We start from the raw sequence: 21,428 nt of genomic DNA on the forward strand, positions 1-21,428 counted from the left end.
CGATGTGATTCATGTCGGGCGATCTCGATGGCCAAATCATTCTCTCCAATTGTCAAAAATCTTCCTGAAACTAACAGCTCACAATTGTGGCCTGGTGACATGGCGCATATATATCTACATGATTGCTCCGCAATTCATAACTGAGTGCTTGGCAGAGGGATCATCGAACCATCTTCAAGCTATTTTTCTATCGTTCCACTCTCGAACAGCGCACGAAGAAAACTATCACTTAAATCTTTCTGTGCGAGCTCTGATTTCTCTTATTTTGTTACGATGATCATTCCTCTCTATGAAGGTGGGCGCCAACAAAATATTTTCACACTCTTGGGAAAATGTTGGTAACTGAAACTTCATTAGGAGATACTGCCGTAGTGAAAACATCTTTGTTTTAATGATTGCCATCCCCATTCACGTATCATAGCCGTAGCTCTCTCTCCCCTATTTCGCGATAGTACAAAACGAGATGCCCTTCTTTGAACTTTTTCTGCGTCCTCCGTCAATCCTGTCGGATGGGGATACCACACCGCACATCAATACTGCAGAAGAGAACGTACAGCGTAGTGTAGGCAGTCTCTTTACTACACCTGTTGCGTGTTCTGCCAATAAATCGTAGTCATTGGTTTGCTTTACCCACAACGTTAACTATGTGATCGTTCCAACTTAAGTTTTAATAACTGTAATTCCCAAGTATTTAGTTGAATTTATAGCTTTTAGATTTGTGTGATTTATCCTCTAACCGAAATTTAGCCAATTTCTTTTGTACTCATGTTGATGAATTCACACTTTTCATTATTTAGAGTCAATTGTCGCTTTTCGCACGATACATATATATATTGTCTAAATCTTCTTGCAAGTTGTTTTGATCATATGGTGACTTTATAAGATGGTAAATGACAGCATCATTGTAATTTCATCGTTGACCTGGAACATGAAATCCACGAATGGCTGAAAATGGCCTGCAAGTAGCCGAACATAACCATTTCCAGCCAATGATCGGTTCCACTGGATGAGAGGACCCAGTCCATTCGATGTAAACCTAGCCCACACCATTATGGAGCAAGCACCAGCTTGTACAGTGCCTTGTTGACAACTTGGGTTTATTGGTTCGTGGGGTTTGCGCCACACTCGAACCCTACCATCAGCTCTTACCAACTGATATCGGGACTTATCTGACCGGGCCACGGTTTTCCAGTAGTGTAGGGTCCAATCGATATGGTCAGGAGCCCAGGAGAGGCGCTGCAGGCGATGTCGTCGGCCGTCTACAGCCATAGGCCATTAATGACAACTATCGCCGCACTCTCGTAACGGATAGGTTTGTCCTGCGTCCCACATTAATTTCTGCGGTTATTTCACGAAGTGTTGCTTGTCTGTTAGCACTGACAACCGTAAGCAAACGCCACTGCTCTCGGTCGTTAAGTGAAACCGTCGGCCACTGCGTTGTCCGTGGTGAGAAGTAACCACTGAAATTTGGTACAGGATATCGGAACACTGAGTTCCCTAAGAATTTTCAAATTGGTATCTCTTATGCATCTAGCTCCAAGTACACATGAGTAACCTGAGTATAAACGACACTTCCTCCTATGCACTGCCCTTCTAGATCTTGTGTACGCGATACTACCGCCGTCTGTTTATGTGCATATCGCTATCCCTTGGTTTTTGTCACCTCAGTGTAATGTGTACATAAGGTTAATATTTAAGAAGCAAGTCGTTCGGAAATTCACTTTAAATCTACCTTCATATTACGGAAATTTTTTTTTTTTATGTATTTGATGTTTTCAAAAATGTTCAGATGTGCGTGAAATCTGATGGGACTTAACTGCTAAGGTCATCAGTCCCTAAGTTTACACACTACTTAACCTAAATTATCCTAAGGACAAACACACACACCCATGCCCGAGGGAGGACTCGAACCTCCGCCGGGACCAGCCGCACAGCCCATGACTGCAGCGCCTGAGACCGCTCGGCTAATCCCGCGCTGGTGTTTTCAATGTTATCCTTCGTTACTTATTATTTCGAGTTGTGTTTCTAATGGATAATTTACTTGATATGAGCTGCTGTTTATTCTACTTGGACGGTAATGGTCGTGCCTTCGTCCGAGAAAATTTCTATCATCATTATTATCATCATCATATCATCATCATCATCGTCGTCATCATCACCATCACCACCGCCGTCGTGAATAGCAATAAGGAGAAGGTATGAATACTGTGTGTGTGTGAAGTCATTGCTAATAAAGGAAATGAATCTACTGAATTTCTGTTGAGTGGAATGTTATCTGTGTTGCTGTAGCACGTCTGCCTATTAAACAAATTGTTCTCTTAAAAGAAACGTTATAACCTATTTGGAGTAAGTTTTCTTCTATTTCTAATCGTGTTTGCATATCTTTGTCCGCATGGTGTCCGTTCTCTTGACATGAGCTATTTTTCGTCTGTCCGTGATTCTCCACTGGTAGGCTGGACTTTATCTTCAGATACTTACCAATTCTTGACTTTCTGATTAAAAATTATTTTATCTTTTGCATATTCTTTTCTAATATTCCTCTTAATCTTTAATCTCCAATAACTTTTCAGCATTAGATTTACCTTTGAGCTCCCAGTTTTGTGTAAGGCGTAATTTTTTTCTCACCCTGCTGTCAGTTGTGTTACTACGTGGCTGAAGAATGTCATTTGCCCTAATGATAACATTTATCTTTCTTATCTTGTTCCGTACCTCATCATTATTTCTGAGCTTCTTGCTTTATGAATTCTGAGAAGACCCTCTAAATCTTTTGCGAGATTTTCTCCAGTCTCTCCCTATGTGTTCAAAGTTTTCGATTGTTTGATTCCTTTTTAACTCAATCTGACTGCCCTCAATGTTGACGTATATTTTGTTTTCAATTGAAACTTTTGAGACAAATTTTAACTCTTTGTTAGTTCCAGTTTGCTGTTCATTTGATTTGAATGGAGTTTCAACAAATACCTGTAAGTGCTAGGTAGTCTGTATCCAATTTAATTTCGAATACTCTTAAATAGAGAAATAGAGTCAGTTTTGACTACTTTACCTTTGACGAATTTTATATGTTGTCTGCTGCTGTTCTGTTACCACAGTTGAAGTATACAGGCTACAACCCATCCAATAGTCCGACTGCGACTTTGATGTCGAAGAAATCTGAGATTCTTTTAGAAATTGAACCTTTTATTTGGTGTTAACCAGGTTACTCTTCCAGATGTTTGTAATCTTATTGACTAGCCCCAGTTCTTTTACGATATGTATCAAGGATCAGCTACCTACCAGATCACAGGCTTTGTTGGTCAACGAAAATTACAACAAGCTCTTTCTTTGTTAGGTTTTCAGATTGATGGTTTGCTCAGCATTTGATTGCCGTGGACAAATTATTAAGAATAAATTTTTATTTAAGATAAATGGTGCCAAAGATGGCTGAATAAACGTTAAGCAGTTAAATCGTTGAAAGCAAATCTTATTCGGCTGAGTTTGCCCGTCAAGTGTCTACTGCCTATTATTCACTGTTTTGGTGTTTCTGTTGTCTTTTACTCCTGTTTATTAATTGAGTTTGTGAATACATTTCAGGCAAAAGTTATTTCGAAGTATTCTATATATTTCTTTCTCCTGAGCACTCGGTAGTGTTCCATAACATTGTGACTGAAATATTTTGAGGTTACAGGAAAGAAGTATGACATTTTTCCAAGGTAAATAGTCATTATGAGGACTATAATAGCTGAAAAGGCTTACATGCAACAAGCAATAGCCTGTAAATTAAATATTTGACAATCATCAATAAACAGAATTAAAAATCTGAAAATTATGGTCAAATGCTCCGGGGCTTTCAGGCAAATGTCGACGGAGAAGAATTTCAACTCCTAGAACTAGAACACTGAGAAAACTTAAGAATCTGGTACTCAGTAAATCAAAAACATACAAGTATTTACATGAGGAAGGAAATGTTTGTAAGCTAAAACCTGCTAATTTACCTGTAAGAGTTCCCACATTAAAGTCACTGCTACTGCAACATTGTTAATTGCCATTATTAGTGAGTGCTTTCTTTCTGTCATCAGATGTGCTGCAGCAATGAAACTGTCTTCTCACTTGGAAAAGGGACCAACCAATACGTAAGACAAGTGGAGGGAGGCGCGTTAGTGGTCGACTGAATACAATGAGAAAACATACGGCGGTTGTGCTGCAGATAGGTTATGGTGAGACGTACATTGTTGGAAGAGCAATGAAATAAGCCCAGTACTTAAAAGTACCGAAAACAAAGTTAATACTGCAAATGCACCAGTGGTGTGGGGGAGATGACTGAATTTATTATCCAGGACCGCACACTTTCCCCATAGGTAAATAAAGTTTCGGGTTTTATTTTTAACCAGAAGAGCATAGAGATACTTGTTTGGCTTGGAAATAGCCCAGAAATTAATCCAGTTGATAATACACTAAATACTTTCAAGAAAAAGTTGAGAACTACCAAAACAACAACACGGAATGAGATCATTTCAAAGGTCCATCGAATCTGCTTTTAGGACGCTGACCTAGTAAATACATAGCAAACTTTAATAAATGAGATGCCAAGGCAAATCAATCCCTCGTTCAGTTTAAAGGCTGGTATACAAAGTGATGAAACACAAATCTTAATCATTTCTTTAAGTAACTTACAATTACGTCATTAAATGATGAAAGTCTTACTTTATTCTAATAATACAGCCACCTCTGTATTTTGATAATCTCCCATCTGTGGATCGAGTAGCATTTCAGCTCTGTGTAGGCAGTTTATGTAAGAATCTTGTGCATTATGAAATAAGTATGTAGTTTCGACGTAATTTTTGGATTCTTTCTCTTGTAGGGGATGTGTGACATAATACGCATATCCAGTAGGGCTACATATCTTACCTGCTGTTTTTGTTATCTTTTTATGACAGTGATATGGTCTCATCCGGTGGGCGAATGAAAATGATAATGTCGGCGGCCTGAAATATATTTTATCTCGGTAAACACTGTTCGCTTCAAAATTTTTAATGTTGGAAGTGCGTTTGTTTCCAAGAAAATATGGCGTTTTATCACGGATGTCTGTGTCACTGACTCATTTTAATCACGAACAAGGCTTCAACAACATATTTCTGTTTATAACCTTTTTATCTGACATAAGTTTGGTAGAAAATCTGAAACACTTATCATTTCATTCAGTGTACAGAGAATGCTGTAGTACTTAAGTCATCCGTTTCACACTTCGTGTCTATATCTGTCCACTTCTGAGGTATGTTCTGTTGAACTGAACCGAAATTAGACTTTTTTTTTGTAGAAATGCAGTTCACAATCTACGTACACGTTAAGGCTAGCGTAATTCCCACTTCTTTTTTTTGCGAGTATCGGCGAGAAATAAGTGAATGCAACTAAGTGAATAGAGAATCGCGTTATATACGACCATAGATTAATTACCTGCGTTAGTTACATAATTTAAATAATATTAAATGTCTCAGGTTTTAACCTAACTAAATCGTAACATATTTAATTGGAATGTAACTCAGTAAACGACGCAGTGGCTAGGTTCAAGGATGTTCGAATCGGATACTAATTAAGTTGAGAGATTATCACTCAAGCGCACTTGCTTGCCTAATGTCTAACAGTAGACTGTGAACTGCATATTAGCTGCGTTTTGCGATACTGGAAGAGGTGTCCACTTAATTTTTTGACCATGCACAAGGAAACAGGTGTAAAGGTAGAGGAATAAAAAAGAAAAGACATAACGTTTCAAAAAAACATATATTTTTAAAATTTGAGTGGAACTATTTCAGCTAATAGTATTAGCATAGTAATAATAATAGTAATAAAGCACCAATCAGGTGGTCGCCCAGTCGGAAGGCAGTTCGGTGCCCGGCTGAGAATCACACGCTTAGCAGCCACCGAAATGCCTCGCAATAGGGCGGACAACTAATCTCGACAAACAGCCTCACACTGCTGCCAACAATACAGTAAATACTTTGCATATCCTCATGTAGTAAACAGAAACATAGTTTCTTTTGAAGTACATAACAAATGTGGAAGGCTCTTTATTCCTCATAAAAACAGCTTGATATGATAAAATAAGTATTAAGTACAGCAATCGCTACGTCCGTTGCTAGACTGCAAAGAGGACCATGAATACATTGTAGTTTTTCTTCTGTCTCGACTACATTTTCCCCACTTGCTTGCCTTAGCCACCATTCACTGCATTTCCTCTGGCGGTCTGCTTCTGAGTAAATCGCGGATTTCCTTACATTTCCGTACTGAGAACTTGTTTCTGATCGGCAGCGTACTGTTATTGAATTCTGTTTTGCCAACAGCGCAATCGTCATTTAACTCTGAGGCTTTTAGACTGGAGAGACATTATTCTGTGTAAGTAAGAAAATGTACTAATTAGAATTTGTACTTTCAGAAATGAAACACTCCTTCGTGCGAGTCAGACACACCAGCGATCGTCACTCCACCGCAGCTGCACGTAGAGCAAACAATCCAGATAACCGCCGACGTCCCGTCCCGGGGAGCGCTTTCGTTATAGTGGCAGGAACAATGCCACGAATGGCCGCTCGGGACCAGCCACGGCGCACAGGAGCGAGGTGAGTGCTGTACTGTCCGCCCTTTTGCCGCTGTGGGAACGCTTCCCACGTCTTCCTTACTGACGGCACAACAATCTTTATTGTGGGTCCGACGTGCGCCTGGGAATGCAGGCTCGAGGGACTAGCCTCATTCCCGCAGTGTCCTTCGCTGCAATCCTGAAGGCTGTTGTGTAACCCTGGGACGATCCGGGACATCATTCGACCCCGTAGCAGCCTATCTTTTGCGCAGTTGCGTAATGTTCAACAACAGGCGCACACGACGCAAAAACAGTGACGGACATTATCAACGGATGCACGCACACACACACACACACACACACACACACACACACACACACACACACTTCACTCTTCTGTGACTAGTCCAAGCATTCTAATGGAGAAAGAAGAATAGTATACATTTTTCTTACTTCCCTTCACCGCTTCCAAATACTGCTGCTGTTACCCCATTTCCTAGCAAATGATTAAGCCTTTTTAATGAGCTTCAACCTGATTCTGAAGCAGCGTCGCCACTGTAAAACTACATCCGTGTTTTTTTTGTGCATAATAAATACGCGAAAAGTACGAGAACTAAACAAAAAAGGTCCTGCTTAAAGTATATCTATAATGGTGCAGGCATTTGTTTGCGTAATAAATATTTTATAATGTTTGTTTAACGCATAATCAGCACATCAACAGCCAACACTCTTACACAACCTGTCTGGAGTAACAACACTTTATAGGAAAATAGGGAAATGACGTTCACGAAAGGACTTCCAAAGTATTTTCTGAACCGCATTTTCTCTTTCCGGCGTACAGTTTTGGCGAGGCAGAGCGCCTCTGGACTGTAGCGGAAAAGCACACAACGAGACTGCACCGCCGCTCTAAAGTCTCTCGCTCCACGCAGGCAGCTGCCGTGCACGTTCGGAGGGCCACCTGTGCGGTCCCAGTATCACAAAGGGCGGGTGCCACAGCGTCTCAACTTCAGAAGTGTCCCGTACACAAGCACCGCGACTGGAGGTTCTCGGTCCGGCCGGCTGCCGAGCGCGGATGCTGCGCGCGCACGCCGGTCCGTGACGTCAGCGTCGCCCCGGACAGTGGCGGTGAGCCGGCGGGCAGCGGCCGGACGGCGCAGCGGGGCGAACTACAGGTGCGTCACGATGATGTCGTCGTCGAGGTCGTCTTTCTCGTCGTCCGTCTCCTCGACCTGGTTGTTGCGGGCCAGCTCCGCGGCAGCGGCGGCCGCCGCCTTGGGGTCCTCGGCCAGCATCTTCTGGCGCTTCACCTTCCGCTTGTGCAGAATCTCGACGACGACGTAGCCGGCGACGCCGACCAGCAGCACTGCCAGCATCACGTACAGCTTCATGCGCGCGCACAGCTGCGTGCTGTAGGCGTACGCCACGACGAAGCCGGCAGACTCCCACAGCCGGTAGTTGCTGAACGCCGCCTCCTTGTTGCGCCGGAACAGCGTTCCGTAGATACCTGCAACAGCACACTCTTGTCACTCCCGGTGTCCACGATTCATCAGTCGCAATAGCCGCAGTAATACATACACTGTGGCGACTAAAGTCATGAGACAGCGACATGCATACACGGTGTAACAAAAAGGTACTGCCAAACTTTCAGGAAACATTCCTCACACACAAAGAAAGAAAATATGTTATGCGGACATGTGTCCGGAAACGCTTGCTTTCCATGTTAGAGCTCATTTTATTACTTCTCTTCAAATCACATTAATCATGGAATGGAAACACACAGCAACAGAACGTACCAGCATGACTTCAAACACTTTGTTACAGGAAATGTTCAAAATGTCCTCCGTTAGCGAGGATACATGCACCCACCCTCCGTCGCATGGAATCCCAGATGCGCTGATGCAGCCCTGGAGAATGGCGTATTGTATCACAGCCGTTCACAATACGAGCACGAAGAGTCTCTACATTTGGTACCGGGGTTGCGTAGACAAGAGATTTCAAATGCCCCCATAAATGAGAGTCAAGAGGGTTGAGGTCAGGATAGCGTGGAGGCCATGGAATTGGTCCGCCTCTACCAATCCATCGGTCACCGAATCTGTTGTGAAGAAGCGTACGAACACTTCGACTGAAATGTGCAGGAGCTCCATCGTGCATGAACCACATGTTGTGTCGTACTTGTAAAGGCACATGTTCTAGCAGCTCAGGTAGAGTATCCCGTATGAAATCATGATAACGTGCTCCATTGAGCGTAGGTGGAAGAATATGGGGCCCAATCAAGACATCACCAACAATGCCTGCCCAAACGTTCGCAGAAAATCTGTGTTGATGACGTGATTGCACAATTGCGTGCGGATTCTCGTCAGCCCACACTTGTTGATTGTGAAAATTTACAATTTTATCACGTTGGAATGAAGCCTCATCCGTAAAGAGAACATTTGCACTGAAATGAGGATTGACACATTGTTGGAAGAACCATTCGCAGAAGTGGAGGCCAATCAGCTGCTGATAGTGCCTGCACACACTGTACATGGTACGGAAACAACTGGTTCTGCCGTAGCACTCTCCATACAGTGACGTGGTCAACGTTACCTTGTACAGCAGCAACTTCCCTGACGCTGACATTAGGGTTATCATCAACTGCACGAAGAATTGACTCGTCCATTGCAGGTGTCCTCGTCGTTCTAGGTCTTCCCCAGTCGCGAGTCATAGGCTGGAATGTTCCGTGCTCCCTAAGACGCCGATCAATTGCTTCGAACGTCTTCCTGTCGGGACACCTTCGTTCTGGAAATCTGCCTCGATACAAACGTACCGCGCCACGGCTATTGCCCCGTGCTAATCCATACATCAAATGGGCATCTGCCAACTCCGCATTTGTAAGCATTGCACTGACTGCAAGACCACGTTCGTGATGAACACTAACCTGTTGATGCTACTTACTGATGTGCTTGATGCTAGTACTGTAGAGCAATGAGTCGCATGTCAACACTAGCACTAAAGTCAACATTACCTTCCTTCAATTGGGCCAACTGGCGGTGAATCGAGGAAGTATAGTACATACTGACGAACCTAAAATGAGGTCTAACATGGAAATTAAGCGTTTCCGGACACATGTCCACATAACATCTTTTCTTTATTTGTGTGTGAGAAATGTTTCCTGAAAGTTTGGCCGTACCTTTTTGTAACACCCTGTATACAGATGGCGGTAGTCTAGCGTATACAGGTACAAAAGGGCAGAGCGTTGGCGGAGCTGTCATTTATACTCAGCTGGTTCATGTGAAAAGGTTTTTGACGTGATTATGGTGGGGCGAAGGGAATTAAAAGACTTTGAATACGGAATGGCTTGTTGGAGCTAGACGCATGGAACATTCCATTTCGGAAATCGTTAGGAAATTAAACATTCCGAGATCCACAGTGCCAAGAGTGCGCCGAGAATACCAGATTCCAGGCATTGCCTCTCACCACGGAGAACGGACAACACAGTGGCCGACGACCTTGACTTAACGACCGAGGGCAGCGGCATATAGTGCAAATGGCTCAAATGGCTCTAAGCACTATGGGACTTAACATCTGAGGTCATCAGTCTCCTAGCGTGGCCGAGCGGTTCTAGGCGCTTCAGTCTGGAACCGCGCGACCGTTACGGTCGCAGGTTCGGATCCTGCCTCGGGCATGGATGTGTGTGATGTCCTTAGATTACTTAGGTTTAAGTAGTTCTAAGTTCTAGGGGACTGATGACCTCAGATGTTAAGTCCCATAGTGCTCAGAGCCATTTGAACCATTTTTTTAGTCCCCTAGACTTAGAACTAGTTAAACCTAACTAACCTAAGGACATCACACACATCCATGCCCGAGGCATGGACTGGGTCCTCTGGCTATGTTCGGCTATTTGTAGACCCTTTTGAAGCCATGTCCCCAAACAATGATGGAATTTTTACGGATGACACTGTGTCGTGTTGCCGGGCAACAGTTGTTCACAATAGTTTTGAAGAACATCCTGGACAGTTCGAGAGAATGATTTGGGCATCCAGATCGCCCGACATGAATGCCATCGAACATTTGTGGAACATAATAGAGAGGTCAGTACGTGCACAAAATCCTGCACCGGCAACTCTTTCGCAGTAATGGACACCTATGGGGGCAGAACGGCACAATATTTCTGCAGGGGACTTCCCAACGACTTGTCGAGTCAATGTCACGACCAGTTGCTGCGCTACTCCGTGCAGAAGGAGGTCCGACACGGTGTAGGAAGTATCTCAAGACTTTTGTTACGTCATTGTATGTGGGGTACGCACGTACATCTTCCAGGCATCTCTAAGCAGCTGGTAATATTAACCACAGCCTCATAGCACATTTGTCCACTAACGAAATCTTTTACCAGCAATCAATCTTAGATTGAGAGTAGCCCAGATATTCACAAGAGTTCAGCCGCTTCTGTGCCAAAGTGAATTTCATTAAAGAGTAACGTAGATAATTTTTCCTTCTCCATCTACATCTATATGCCTACTGTGCGATTCACAATCAAGTGCCTGGCAGAGGATTCAACGAACCACATTCAGGCTATTTCTCTGCCGTTCCACTCTCGAACAGGACACGTGGAAAAGGTACAGAGAAAGATTTAAGGGTTCGTTTCTCCTGCGTGCTGCTCGAGGGTGGAACGGTAGAGAAATAGCTTGAAGATGGTTCTATGAACCCTCTGCCAGCAACTTGATTGTGAACTGCAGAGTAATTACACTACTGGAATTAAAATATACTAGAACTGACACGTGATTACATTTTCACGCAGTTTGGGTGTAGAGATCCTGAGAAATCAGTACCCAGAACAACCACCTCTGGCCGTAATAACGGCCTTGATACGCCTGGGCATTGAGTCAAACAGAGCTTGGATGGCGTGTACAGGTACAGCTGCCCATGCAGCTTCAACACGATACCACAGTTCATCAAGAGTAGTGACTGGCGTATTGTGACGAGCCAGTGGCTCGGCCACCATTGACCAGACATTTTCAATTGGTGAGAGATCTGGAGAATGTGCTGGCCAGGGCAGCAGTCGAACATTTTCTGTATCCAGAAAGGTCCGTACAGCACCCGAAACATGCGGTCGTGCATTATCCTGCTGAAATGAAGGGTTTCGCAAGTATCGAATGAAGGGTAGAGCCACGGGTCGTAACACATCTGAAATGTAACGTCCACTGTTCAAAGTGCCGTCAATGCGAACAAGAGGTGACCGAGACGTGTAACCAATGGCACTATCACACCGGGTGATACGCCAGTATGGCGATGACGAATACACGCTTCCAATGTGCGTTCACCGCGATGTCGCCAAACACGGATGCGACCATCATGATGCTGTAAACATAACCTGGATTCATCCGAAAAAATGACGTTTTGCCATTCGTGCAACCAGCTTCGTCGCTGAGTACACCATCGCAGGCGCTCCTGTCTGTGATGCAGCGTCAAAGGTAACCGCAGCCATGGTCTCCGAGCTGATAGTCCATGCTGCTGCAAACGTCGTCGAACTGTTCGTTCAGATGGTTGTTGTGTTGCAAACGTCCCCATCTGTTGACTCAGGGATCGAGACGTGGCTGCACGATCCGTTACAGCCATGCGGATAAGATGCCTGTCATCTCGACTGCTAGTGATACGTGGCCGTTGGGATCCTGCACGGCGTTCCGTATTACCCTCCTGAACCCACCGATTCTATATTCTGCTAACAGTCATTGGATCTCGACCAACGCGTGCAGCAATGTCTCTATACGATAAACCACCATCGCGATCGGCTACAATCCGACCTTTATCAAAGTCGAAAACGTGATGGTACGCGTTTCTCCTCCTTATACGAGGCATCACAACAACGTTTCACCAGGCCGGTCAACTGCTTTTTGTGTATGAGAAATCGGTTGGAAACTTTCCTCATGTCAGCCCGTTGTAGGTGTCGCCACCGGCGCCAACCTTGTGTGAATGCTCTGAAAAGCTAATCATTTGCATATCACAGCATCTTCTTCCTGTCGGTTAAATTTCACGTCTGTAGCAAGTCATCTTCGTGGGGTAGCAATTTCAATGGCCAGTAGTGTATGTAGATGTCAAGGAAAAATTATCTACTTTACTCTTTAATGAATCTTAGTTTGGCGCCGATGTGGGTGAAATATACAGGCATAAAACTTTCCGACAACCTACCCATGGAGAGATAGCAGAACTGTTGTCTAATCAAGATTAAAAATGTTTCCTGTTAACGACTCCTTCTGTTCCTCTAAGGAATATCTTAATAGAGATAATTAGTTTTTCTTATGGACAATGCTGTAAATTCGCCACATGTAACCATACAAATGTTTTTTTTCATCTTGTTGTTAGATACACTATCTTATCCAAAGTACCCGGACACCCCTGTGTAATGCAGAATTGACCGCTAGCTGTCAAGAGAGGCGGAACAGCCGGTATAAAAGAAAGGGGAGGATTCTGTTGGTAGTACAGAAACAGTAACAGCAGAATGGATCGGTCAGGCGAGGACAACTCATTGGATTTCGCCTGACTAATAAATCCTTCAGGGAAATTCCAGTTCTTCAAATCGACTGTTGGTGATGTGAATGAGAAGTGCAAGCGTGAAGGAACAACTCAGAGCTAATCCAAGACCGGTCAGACGGACATGGACCGTCGAGCAGGTGCTTGCAAAAAGTGGTATGAAAGCAGCAGAAGGAATGACTCGAGAGATCCAAAGTGCTGCCAGACCATCTAGCAGAATTACTACTCGTGGAGAGTTAAAAATAATGGGCTACAATCGTGGAGCAGCTCCGCGTAAGCCACACATTTCTGCAGTTAATGTTAAGCGACGCTCGGTATTGTTAAGAAGCTAAGCCACAGGACGGTGGGTGGCTGGAAACGTGTGACTTGGAGTGATGAGACGCGCTATACGCTGTGTTAATCCAATGGATGGGCGAATGTTCTACAGAAACGAATGTGATGTGATTTGTGCCCCAAGGAACGTAATACAAGTTATCAGATAGGATCAGGACCACTTTGAGATTGTTCTTTGGTGCTGCTATTGCTTAGGGTAAGAATCACTGTCGGACAAGCGTAAGGGGTTGCAGAAAGATTTGGGCAAAGTTTTCATTTATTGTATTGAGTGGCAACTCTCTTTAAATGTAGGTGAATGTACAAAGAGAAAGAACACGCTAGCATCTGATTACAGAATTAGTGTTGAACATCTTGAGCACGTCAAGTCGTATATGTTTTTAGGCGTAATAACAATAAGTAATATGAAATACGACGATCACTTAAAATCAGCTCTAGGGAAGGCGAATGGAGGAGACAGGTTTATTGGGAAGGGTGTGGGAGAATGCGATGTATTTGTAAAGGATATCGCGTACAAGACACTAGTGCCATCTATTCTAGAGTACTGTTTCAGTGTTCGGAGTCCTTATCAAGCAGGCATGACAACAGATAGCGAACGAATTCGAGAGACGCGCTGCTCGGATCGTTACAGATCGATGTAGTGGAAATGTAAGGAGATATAAGGGAACTTAAATGAGATCTTCGGAAGAAAAAAAGGCGTACTTCTCACGAGACCTTGATGGATATATTTAGAGAATCATATGCGCATGTGACTGTGAGACGAATGTACTTTCATCATAGTATATCTCGCGCAGATTAGGGTACATACTGGTACACACAAAGTGATTCTCCCTCGTTGTATACGCGAATGGATTAGGAAAGAAAATCGATAATATTGGTACGATGTACTCGTTACCATGGACTTTACAGTGGCTTGCTGAGTATGTACGTAGATGCAGAAGACCTAAAAGATTTCACTGTACGCTGCAATCTTCTGGTGCTTACGATTTGTATGAGAACGAATCCAAAGTTGTTATATCGAGCTAATTCCCAGTAATACTTAATTAAGTGAACAAAGGCGACAGCTGTTATCGAGATAATCTGTTTGAAACTTAATACTTTGACAGCATGATGCATGAGAGTAAAGATAAAGCTACGTGAAACTAATCGCGCCAAAAGTAGATACTTATGATAAATCGATGACATAACTTCTGTTTTTTCCCAAATATAGAACCATCTGGGTGGATTCCGGCTAGTAGAGCTCCGTATATTGCTGCAGCTAGTGAAGCGAAATGGTACTGGAGTTCCATTATTTATACTTGCATACATTAAAGCTAGTCAGTCTAACATTGCACAAAATGTTGTATTGTTTTACAGACCAAATTGTTTCTTAAAAACTATTTTTACCGAAAAATATCTAATAACGGACGAACAGATACATACATTCATGTTGTTGTTGTGGTCTTCAGTCCAGAGAGTGGTTTGATGCAGCTCTCCATGCTACTCTATCCTGTGCAAGCTTCTTCATCTCCCAGTACCTACTGCAACCTACATCCTTCTGAATCTGTTTAGTGTATTCATCTCTTGGTGTCCCTCTACGATTTTTACCCTCCACGCTGCCCTCCAGTACTGAATTGGTGATTCCTTGATGCCTTAGAATATGCCCTAGCAACCGATCCCTTCTTCTAGTCAAGTTGTGCCACAAATTTCTCTTCTCTCCAATTCTATTCAATACCTCCTCATTAGTTATGTGATCTACCCATCCAATCTTCCGTATTCTTCTGTAGCACCACATTTCAAAAGCTTCTATTCTCTTCTTGTCTAAACTATTTATCGCCCAGGTTTCACTTCCATACATGGCTGAACTCCGTACAAATACTTTCAGAAGCGACTTCCTGACACTTAAATCTATACTCGATGTTAACAAATTTCTCTTCTTCAGAAACGCTTTCTTTGCCATTGCCAGTCTACATTTTATATTCTCTCTACTTCGACCATCATCAGTTATTTTGCTCCCCAAATAGCAAAACTCCTTTACTACTTTAAGCGTCTCATTTCCTAATCTAATTCCCGCAGCATCATCCGACTTAATTCGACTACATTCCATTAGCCTCGTTTTGCTTTTGTTGATGTTCATCTTATACCCTCCTTTCAAGACACTGTCCATTCCGTTCAGCTGCTCTTCCAGGTCCTTTGCTGTCTGTGACAGGATTACAATATCATCGGCGGACCTCAAAGTTTTTATTTCTTCTCCATGGATTTTAATTCCTACTCCGAAATTTTCTTTTGTTTCCTTTACTGCTTGCTCAATATACAGATTGAATAAAATCGGGGATAGACTACAACCCTGTCTCGCTCCCTTCCCAACCACTGCTCCCCTTTCATGCCCCTCGACTCTTATAACTGCCATCTGGTTTCTGTACAAATTTTAAATAGCCTTTCGCTCCCTGTGTTTTACCCCTGCCACATACATACATACATACATACACTGATGAGCCAAAACATTATGACCACCTGCTTAATAGCTTGTTTGTCCGTATACATACATACATACATACATACATACATACACTGATGAGCCAAAACATTATGACTACCTGCTTAATAGCTTGTTTGTCCGTCTACGGAACGAATGCACAACTGATTCTGCGTATCAGGGATCCGACAGTTTGGTGGTACGTTTGAGGAGGTTTGTACAGTAGACATCTGCACACAGGTCGTGTAATTCGCGTAAATTATGGGCCACTGATTTGCGTACACGGTGATGGGGCCCGGCAGCGACCCAGATGGGTGCCATAGGATTTACGTCAGGCGAATCTGACCGCCGAGACATCAACATGAGTTCACTATAATGCTCCCCAAACCACTGTAGCACGGTTCTGGCTCCGAGATATGGACAATTACGCTGCTGAAAGATGAAACCAAATATTCAAATGTGCGTGAATTCCTAAGGGACCAAACTGCTGACGTCATCGGTCCCTAGACTTACACATTACTTAAACTAATTTAAACTAACTTATGCTACTAACAACACACACGTTCATGCCCGAGGAAGGACTCGAACCTCCGGCGGGAGGGGCTGCGCAATCCGTGGCATGGCGCCTCTAACCGCGGGGCCACTCCGCACGGGAAGATGACATCGCCACCGGGGGAGATATCAAGCATGAAGGGATGCAGGTGGTTCGCAGCTGTCAGTTTGTCTTCGATTACTACCACAGGTCCCATGCAACAGCAGCAGAATGTCTGTCATATCTTAATACTGCTCGCACCAGCCTGCGTCCTTGGCGCGAAGCACGTCTCGAGCCGCCGTTCACCTCGATGACGGCATTTGTGGAGACGACCATCGACCTACTGTAGCAAAAATGTGGTTCATCCGAAGAGCGGACACGTTGCCACTGATCGACGGTCGAATCCGGATGATCCGGTGCCCACTGCAGTCATAATTGACAATGCCTCTGTGTCCACACACAAACACGTAAGTGTGGTAAGCTGCGGAGCTCCATGTTCAGCATTGTACGACGAACGGTGAGCTCCGAAACATTTGTGCGTGCAGCAGCATAGTGTTCTTTCGGCAGAAATGCCACAGATCACCATCTATCCTACTTTACAGAGCAGACAAGCCTCCGAGCCCCACGTTCTGTAAGGAGCTTTGGAGGTCCAACCATTTAGCACCTAGTGGTAGTTTCTCTGTCCTTATACCTCTTTCCGTAGACGCTCACGACAGTAGCACGTGAACATTCGAACATCTTCGCCGTTTTCGAAATACTCGTTAACAGGCTGCGTAATAATAATCTGCCATTTATCAAAGTCGCTCATCTCTTCGGATTTCCCGATTTGCAGCCCATATCTTCGCTAGGGTGATCCCGCGCTCCGATTACAAACTTTTGTTATCGCGTCACGTGCCCGTAACGCCAACACGCGGCATCCAGCGTCGCGGTGGGCAGTGGTCACAATGTTTTGGCTTGTCGATGTATACCTCAGTTTCCCTGTGCTGGAAAGAAATGTTTCCAACACTTTAAGAATTTGGAGGAATGTTGTTCTAGTGTGACAGCTGTATATTGTCACAGAATGAGGTGATTAAGTGGTTGATTTCAGTTTTTTGGGTTCATCCGTGGAAGCAAGGGAGCTGAAGAAAATTTGACTGTAGTGTGCTAAGGACTCAGTACGTGATTAGTGTGGAAGGAAGGAGCAACAGAGACTAAAAAATGTACATGAAGGAGAAGATTTGTACGTATGAAGTACGTAGAAACAGTGAGATCGAAACAACAAAAACAAGGAGACGTGGTATAAGAACAGTTGAATTACTGCTTTGTGAAATCTCTGTTCCAGCTCTTACCGGATTCGCCTAAAGGGACATAGAAAAATCTCCGTAACCATACCATAGTAAGGGTGCAGACGGATTTCAACACGGTCACTTCCAAATGCAAATCGCGTTTTACGAACAGTGTTATGCAAAGAAAAAAGCTGTCAGCACTCATAGGCATTTGTTCAGATTAATTTCTTTGATAGTGTGTATTTGTTAGTTTTTAGCAGCGGTATTTCCTTTTTTCATGTTACCATTTTTCTACGATCTCGCTGTTTTATTGCTACGAAAATAAACGTGATTAACCACGAAGCGAAAGATAGTATTACGTCTGATTCTGCAAACTGTCTGCGCCCACCCCCCTCTCTCCCATCACTAGAGCGTGTGGTTTATTTCTATTAAGCGGGACGTGTTCCTGCTTGTTGGCGTGTATTGGATGCTGTGATATTCATGCGTGACTCCAACGAGCAGACTCCTTGAATGGCTCATGCAAAAGCCGGTATAATGGTACCATTGTGTATCGGCAAAAACGAGCAAAGCCGACCGCGGACGCCATTTTAGAAACCGGTTCCGCAAGAAACGCACCGTTAAAAAAGACGACCCCTGGCTGGCTGACACAGGCGCGCCGCGCTGGATGGCGTCGCCCCGGGCGGTGCGGGGTCGACGGCTCGCCGTACACAGCCCTGCACCGCAGCGCAATCGGCTCAGCTCGCCTCAGACGCGACAGAGTACGTCTACTATAATATACTGCCTGACAAGAAGGCAGGCACCCAGAAAGGGAGGAGAACACGAAATAGAACCTCACGGTTTCGAGGGTGTGTGATGTAATTTCAATGACTGCAAACTCGAGAAAAATTTACCAAGAACTTGGTAATATGAGCAACTTATCAGTATGCCGTGGCACCAACTCTGGCCTGGATGTAATCACTGATATGGTTTTGAGGGGTGTCATGAAGCCGTTGTATCCGCTCCTGAGGCAATTCGACCAACAACAGTTGTCACTGGTGTTTAATATCCTGGACACTGGCCCTGAAAAGGAGTTTACATCCGAGCAGGTCCCACACATGTTCTATCAGGTGCGGATCTGGTGTTATTGTTGGCCAAGGGAGTACCTCAGTATCACGCAAACAGTTCATACAGACACGTGGCGTGAGTGGACTGGTATTGTCCTGTTGAAAAATGGCACCACGGTACTGTCAAATTAGAGGTAAAGCTCGAGCATACAGTCCGTGAAGTACGTTGTATGGTCAGGGTTTCCTCAAGCACTACGAGCCGGGACATGAAGTCATACCCGATGGGTCCATACAGCAGGAAGCCAGGACTAACAGCGCTGCGCCTCTCCAAAACATTGGAAGAACGGGACTCCTCTCCATATCGCCACCGTAATTGCCAACGACGTTTATCCGGGGAAATGCAGAACTGCGATTGGTCGATGAATGCAGTGTGTCGCAATTCATCAGCATTTTATGCTTTCCAGTCACTTTACCACTCTAAGTCCAGCCTTTTGTGTTGCGGCATTGACAGCAGCCTAACAATAGGTTGGTAATTCCCTAGTCCGGCTGGCCCAACTCTCCGACCAATGGTGCGGGATAACAGAATGTTTCAGGGAGTCCATTACTTGTTCTCGGATGGCAGGGGCAGATGTGAAGGTGTTATGACGAGCTTGGTGCATAATACGGTGATCCTTTCTTGTTGTGGTCAGACGTGGTCCACGACAACTCTAACGACGAATATGACTTCCCTCACGTTCCCATGCGGTTCAAAATTGAGCCACTGTCACACCTGAGCGTTTTCGTCTACGGCGCTCTGAATCTCATGGACGAACAGAGCAAGCTGTGTTGTGCAACATCAATGCTTAAGGAATCCATGTTGGTAGGAGATTTTCGTTCTCCACAAACATCATAGTGCGTGAGCGCAGAACTGCCGAGAGCTCCTGATTGAACCAATCTTCATTAACTACCGATTTCGATTATCTGATCATATTCAGGCAACACAAAATTAATTACAACTGCGTTTATGGCAACGTTCATACTGTGGCCTCAAATAAGATAAAAACTGCCTTACGTCAGAAGTAAAACGCAGTGATGCGGGGTGGTTTTTATTTTATTTGAGGCCACAGTATGATCGTTGAAATTAATTTTATGATACCTGAATGTGATTAGATAATCGAAACTGGTAGTTACAAAACGTTTATATCAGCAGCAGCTCCTGGCGGCTCTGAAATTTGACCTTTTTTTTTCTTTTTTTCAATTCCAGAGACATCCGCTTGTTTCCGCGATTGGGGATATGAAGCCGAAGAACAGTGTAAGGAAAAGTGACACTTCAAAAGACAGCATCGATAGTGGTAAGATTTTTGCATTAATGAGCAACAGAAAAACAAGGCGGCATCAGCTGTTGCAACAAAAGAGCTGCATATGGAAGCAATAGGTGCACTGACAGCGGGAATATCGATTTGTAAAGTTGAAGGAGGCAAGGAGGCAGCAGATGAAACGGGAGTGAGGCAGGGAGAAATTTCGAGAATTAGAGATAGGGGGAAATAAATAAAAACTTTTAGATTTGCTGACGGCACAGCAAATGTGTCAGAAACCATAAACGACAAATTAGTACTATTATCTGCGTCTGTCACTTTTACTTTCTCTCACGAAGCGTTTCGAGGGCGAAAAAAACCTGAGTCAAACGGATAATTGTTTTAATTTGTTAATATTTATGGAACATTCCGTCGGTTCTTGGAGGAACGTAGACATATTAGTAACTTGAGTACGACGTATTAATGCTCCTCAATAATATTTATTAGTTCGTTATGAACCAGCTTTCGGCTTCTTAGGCCATCGTCAGAACTTAATTTGAACAGATAGTCCACACAATTTCAGAGAGAATTCATAGCTGTGTAAAGAATGCCGTACAAATATACCTTTGTACAGCATTCTTTATACAGCTACGGATTCTCGCTGAAGATGCGTGGAGTATCTGTTCAACATTAAGTTATCTAACGATGGCCCAAGGTCCCGGTAAGAGGAATTGATACAGTCTTGAAAAAATATTATAAAACATACAGAGAAGTAGAATATGAGCAACGAAGAACAGCTAAATTAAATCGTTTGCTCCTCAAGTAATGTTATTACGAGATGAAAGTAAAAGCGCTAGAAGAGTCTCGCCGTTTTGGCTGCAAAATAACTGACGATGGCAGAAGTAAGGGGGACGCAAAATGAAGGAAAGCTTGGCTGTAAAAGAGAGATTTGTTATCATCGTACATAAATGTAAGTGTTGGAAGTCTTTTTTTAAAGTATTTCTCTGGAGTGTTTAACTTATGTGGGAAGTGAGACGAGAACGATGAACAATATAGACCAGAAAAGACTAGGAGTTTTTGAAATGTGGTACAGCAGAAGAACGGGCAAATTGGATAATCAATGGAAAGGTACTGAATTGAATCGAACAGAAATGAAATTTATGGCGTAAATTTACTGAAAGAAAGAATCAATTGTTAGGACAGATGTACAGCCATCAATACATCTGATAATGGAGGAAACCGAGGAGATTAAAATTTGTAGAGGAAGACCAAGGGTGCCAGGTAAGCAGGTTCAGATGGACGTAGACTGCAATAGTCACGCTGGAATGAAGGGGCTTGCACAGGAAAGACTGTCTTGGAGAACTGCAAAAACCAGTCTTCGGGCTGAGGAGCATAACAAGAACAATAAATACTCGAAGTATCCCCGTCAGAGGTTCGAGTCCTCCCTTGGGCATGTGTGTGTGTGTGTGTTGTCCTTACGT

General features: G+C 43.9%; 1 protein-coding gene across 1 annotated transcript in view; it reads right to left on the reverse strand.

Moving 5' to 3' along the window:
* Positions 1–5,732: 5,732 nt before the first annotated feature.
* Positions 5,733–21,428, reverse strand: part of LOC124612525 (UNC93-like protein) — a 228,439-nt gene continuing 212,743 nt past the window's right edge. The window contains exon 7 of the mRNA XM_047140788.1: positions 5,733–8,045. Coding sequence (XP_046996744.1) covers positions 7,708–8,045 — 338 coding nt within the window. The 3' untranslated portion in view covers positions 5,733–7,707. The remainder of the gene's footprint in view (positions 8,046–21,428) is intronic.

This window comes from Schistocerca americana, chromosome 4 (genome assembly GCF_021461395.2).
Source record: "Schistocerca americana isolate TAMUIC-IGC-003095 chromosome 4, iqSchAmer2.1, whole genome shotgun sequence".
Classification (NCBI taxonomy): Eukaryota; Metazoa; Arthropoda; class Insecta; order Orthoptera; family Acrididae; genus Schistocerca; species Schistocerca americana.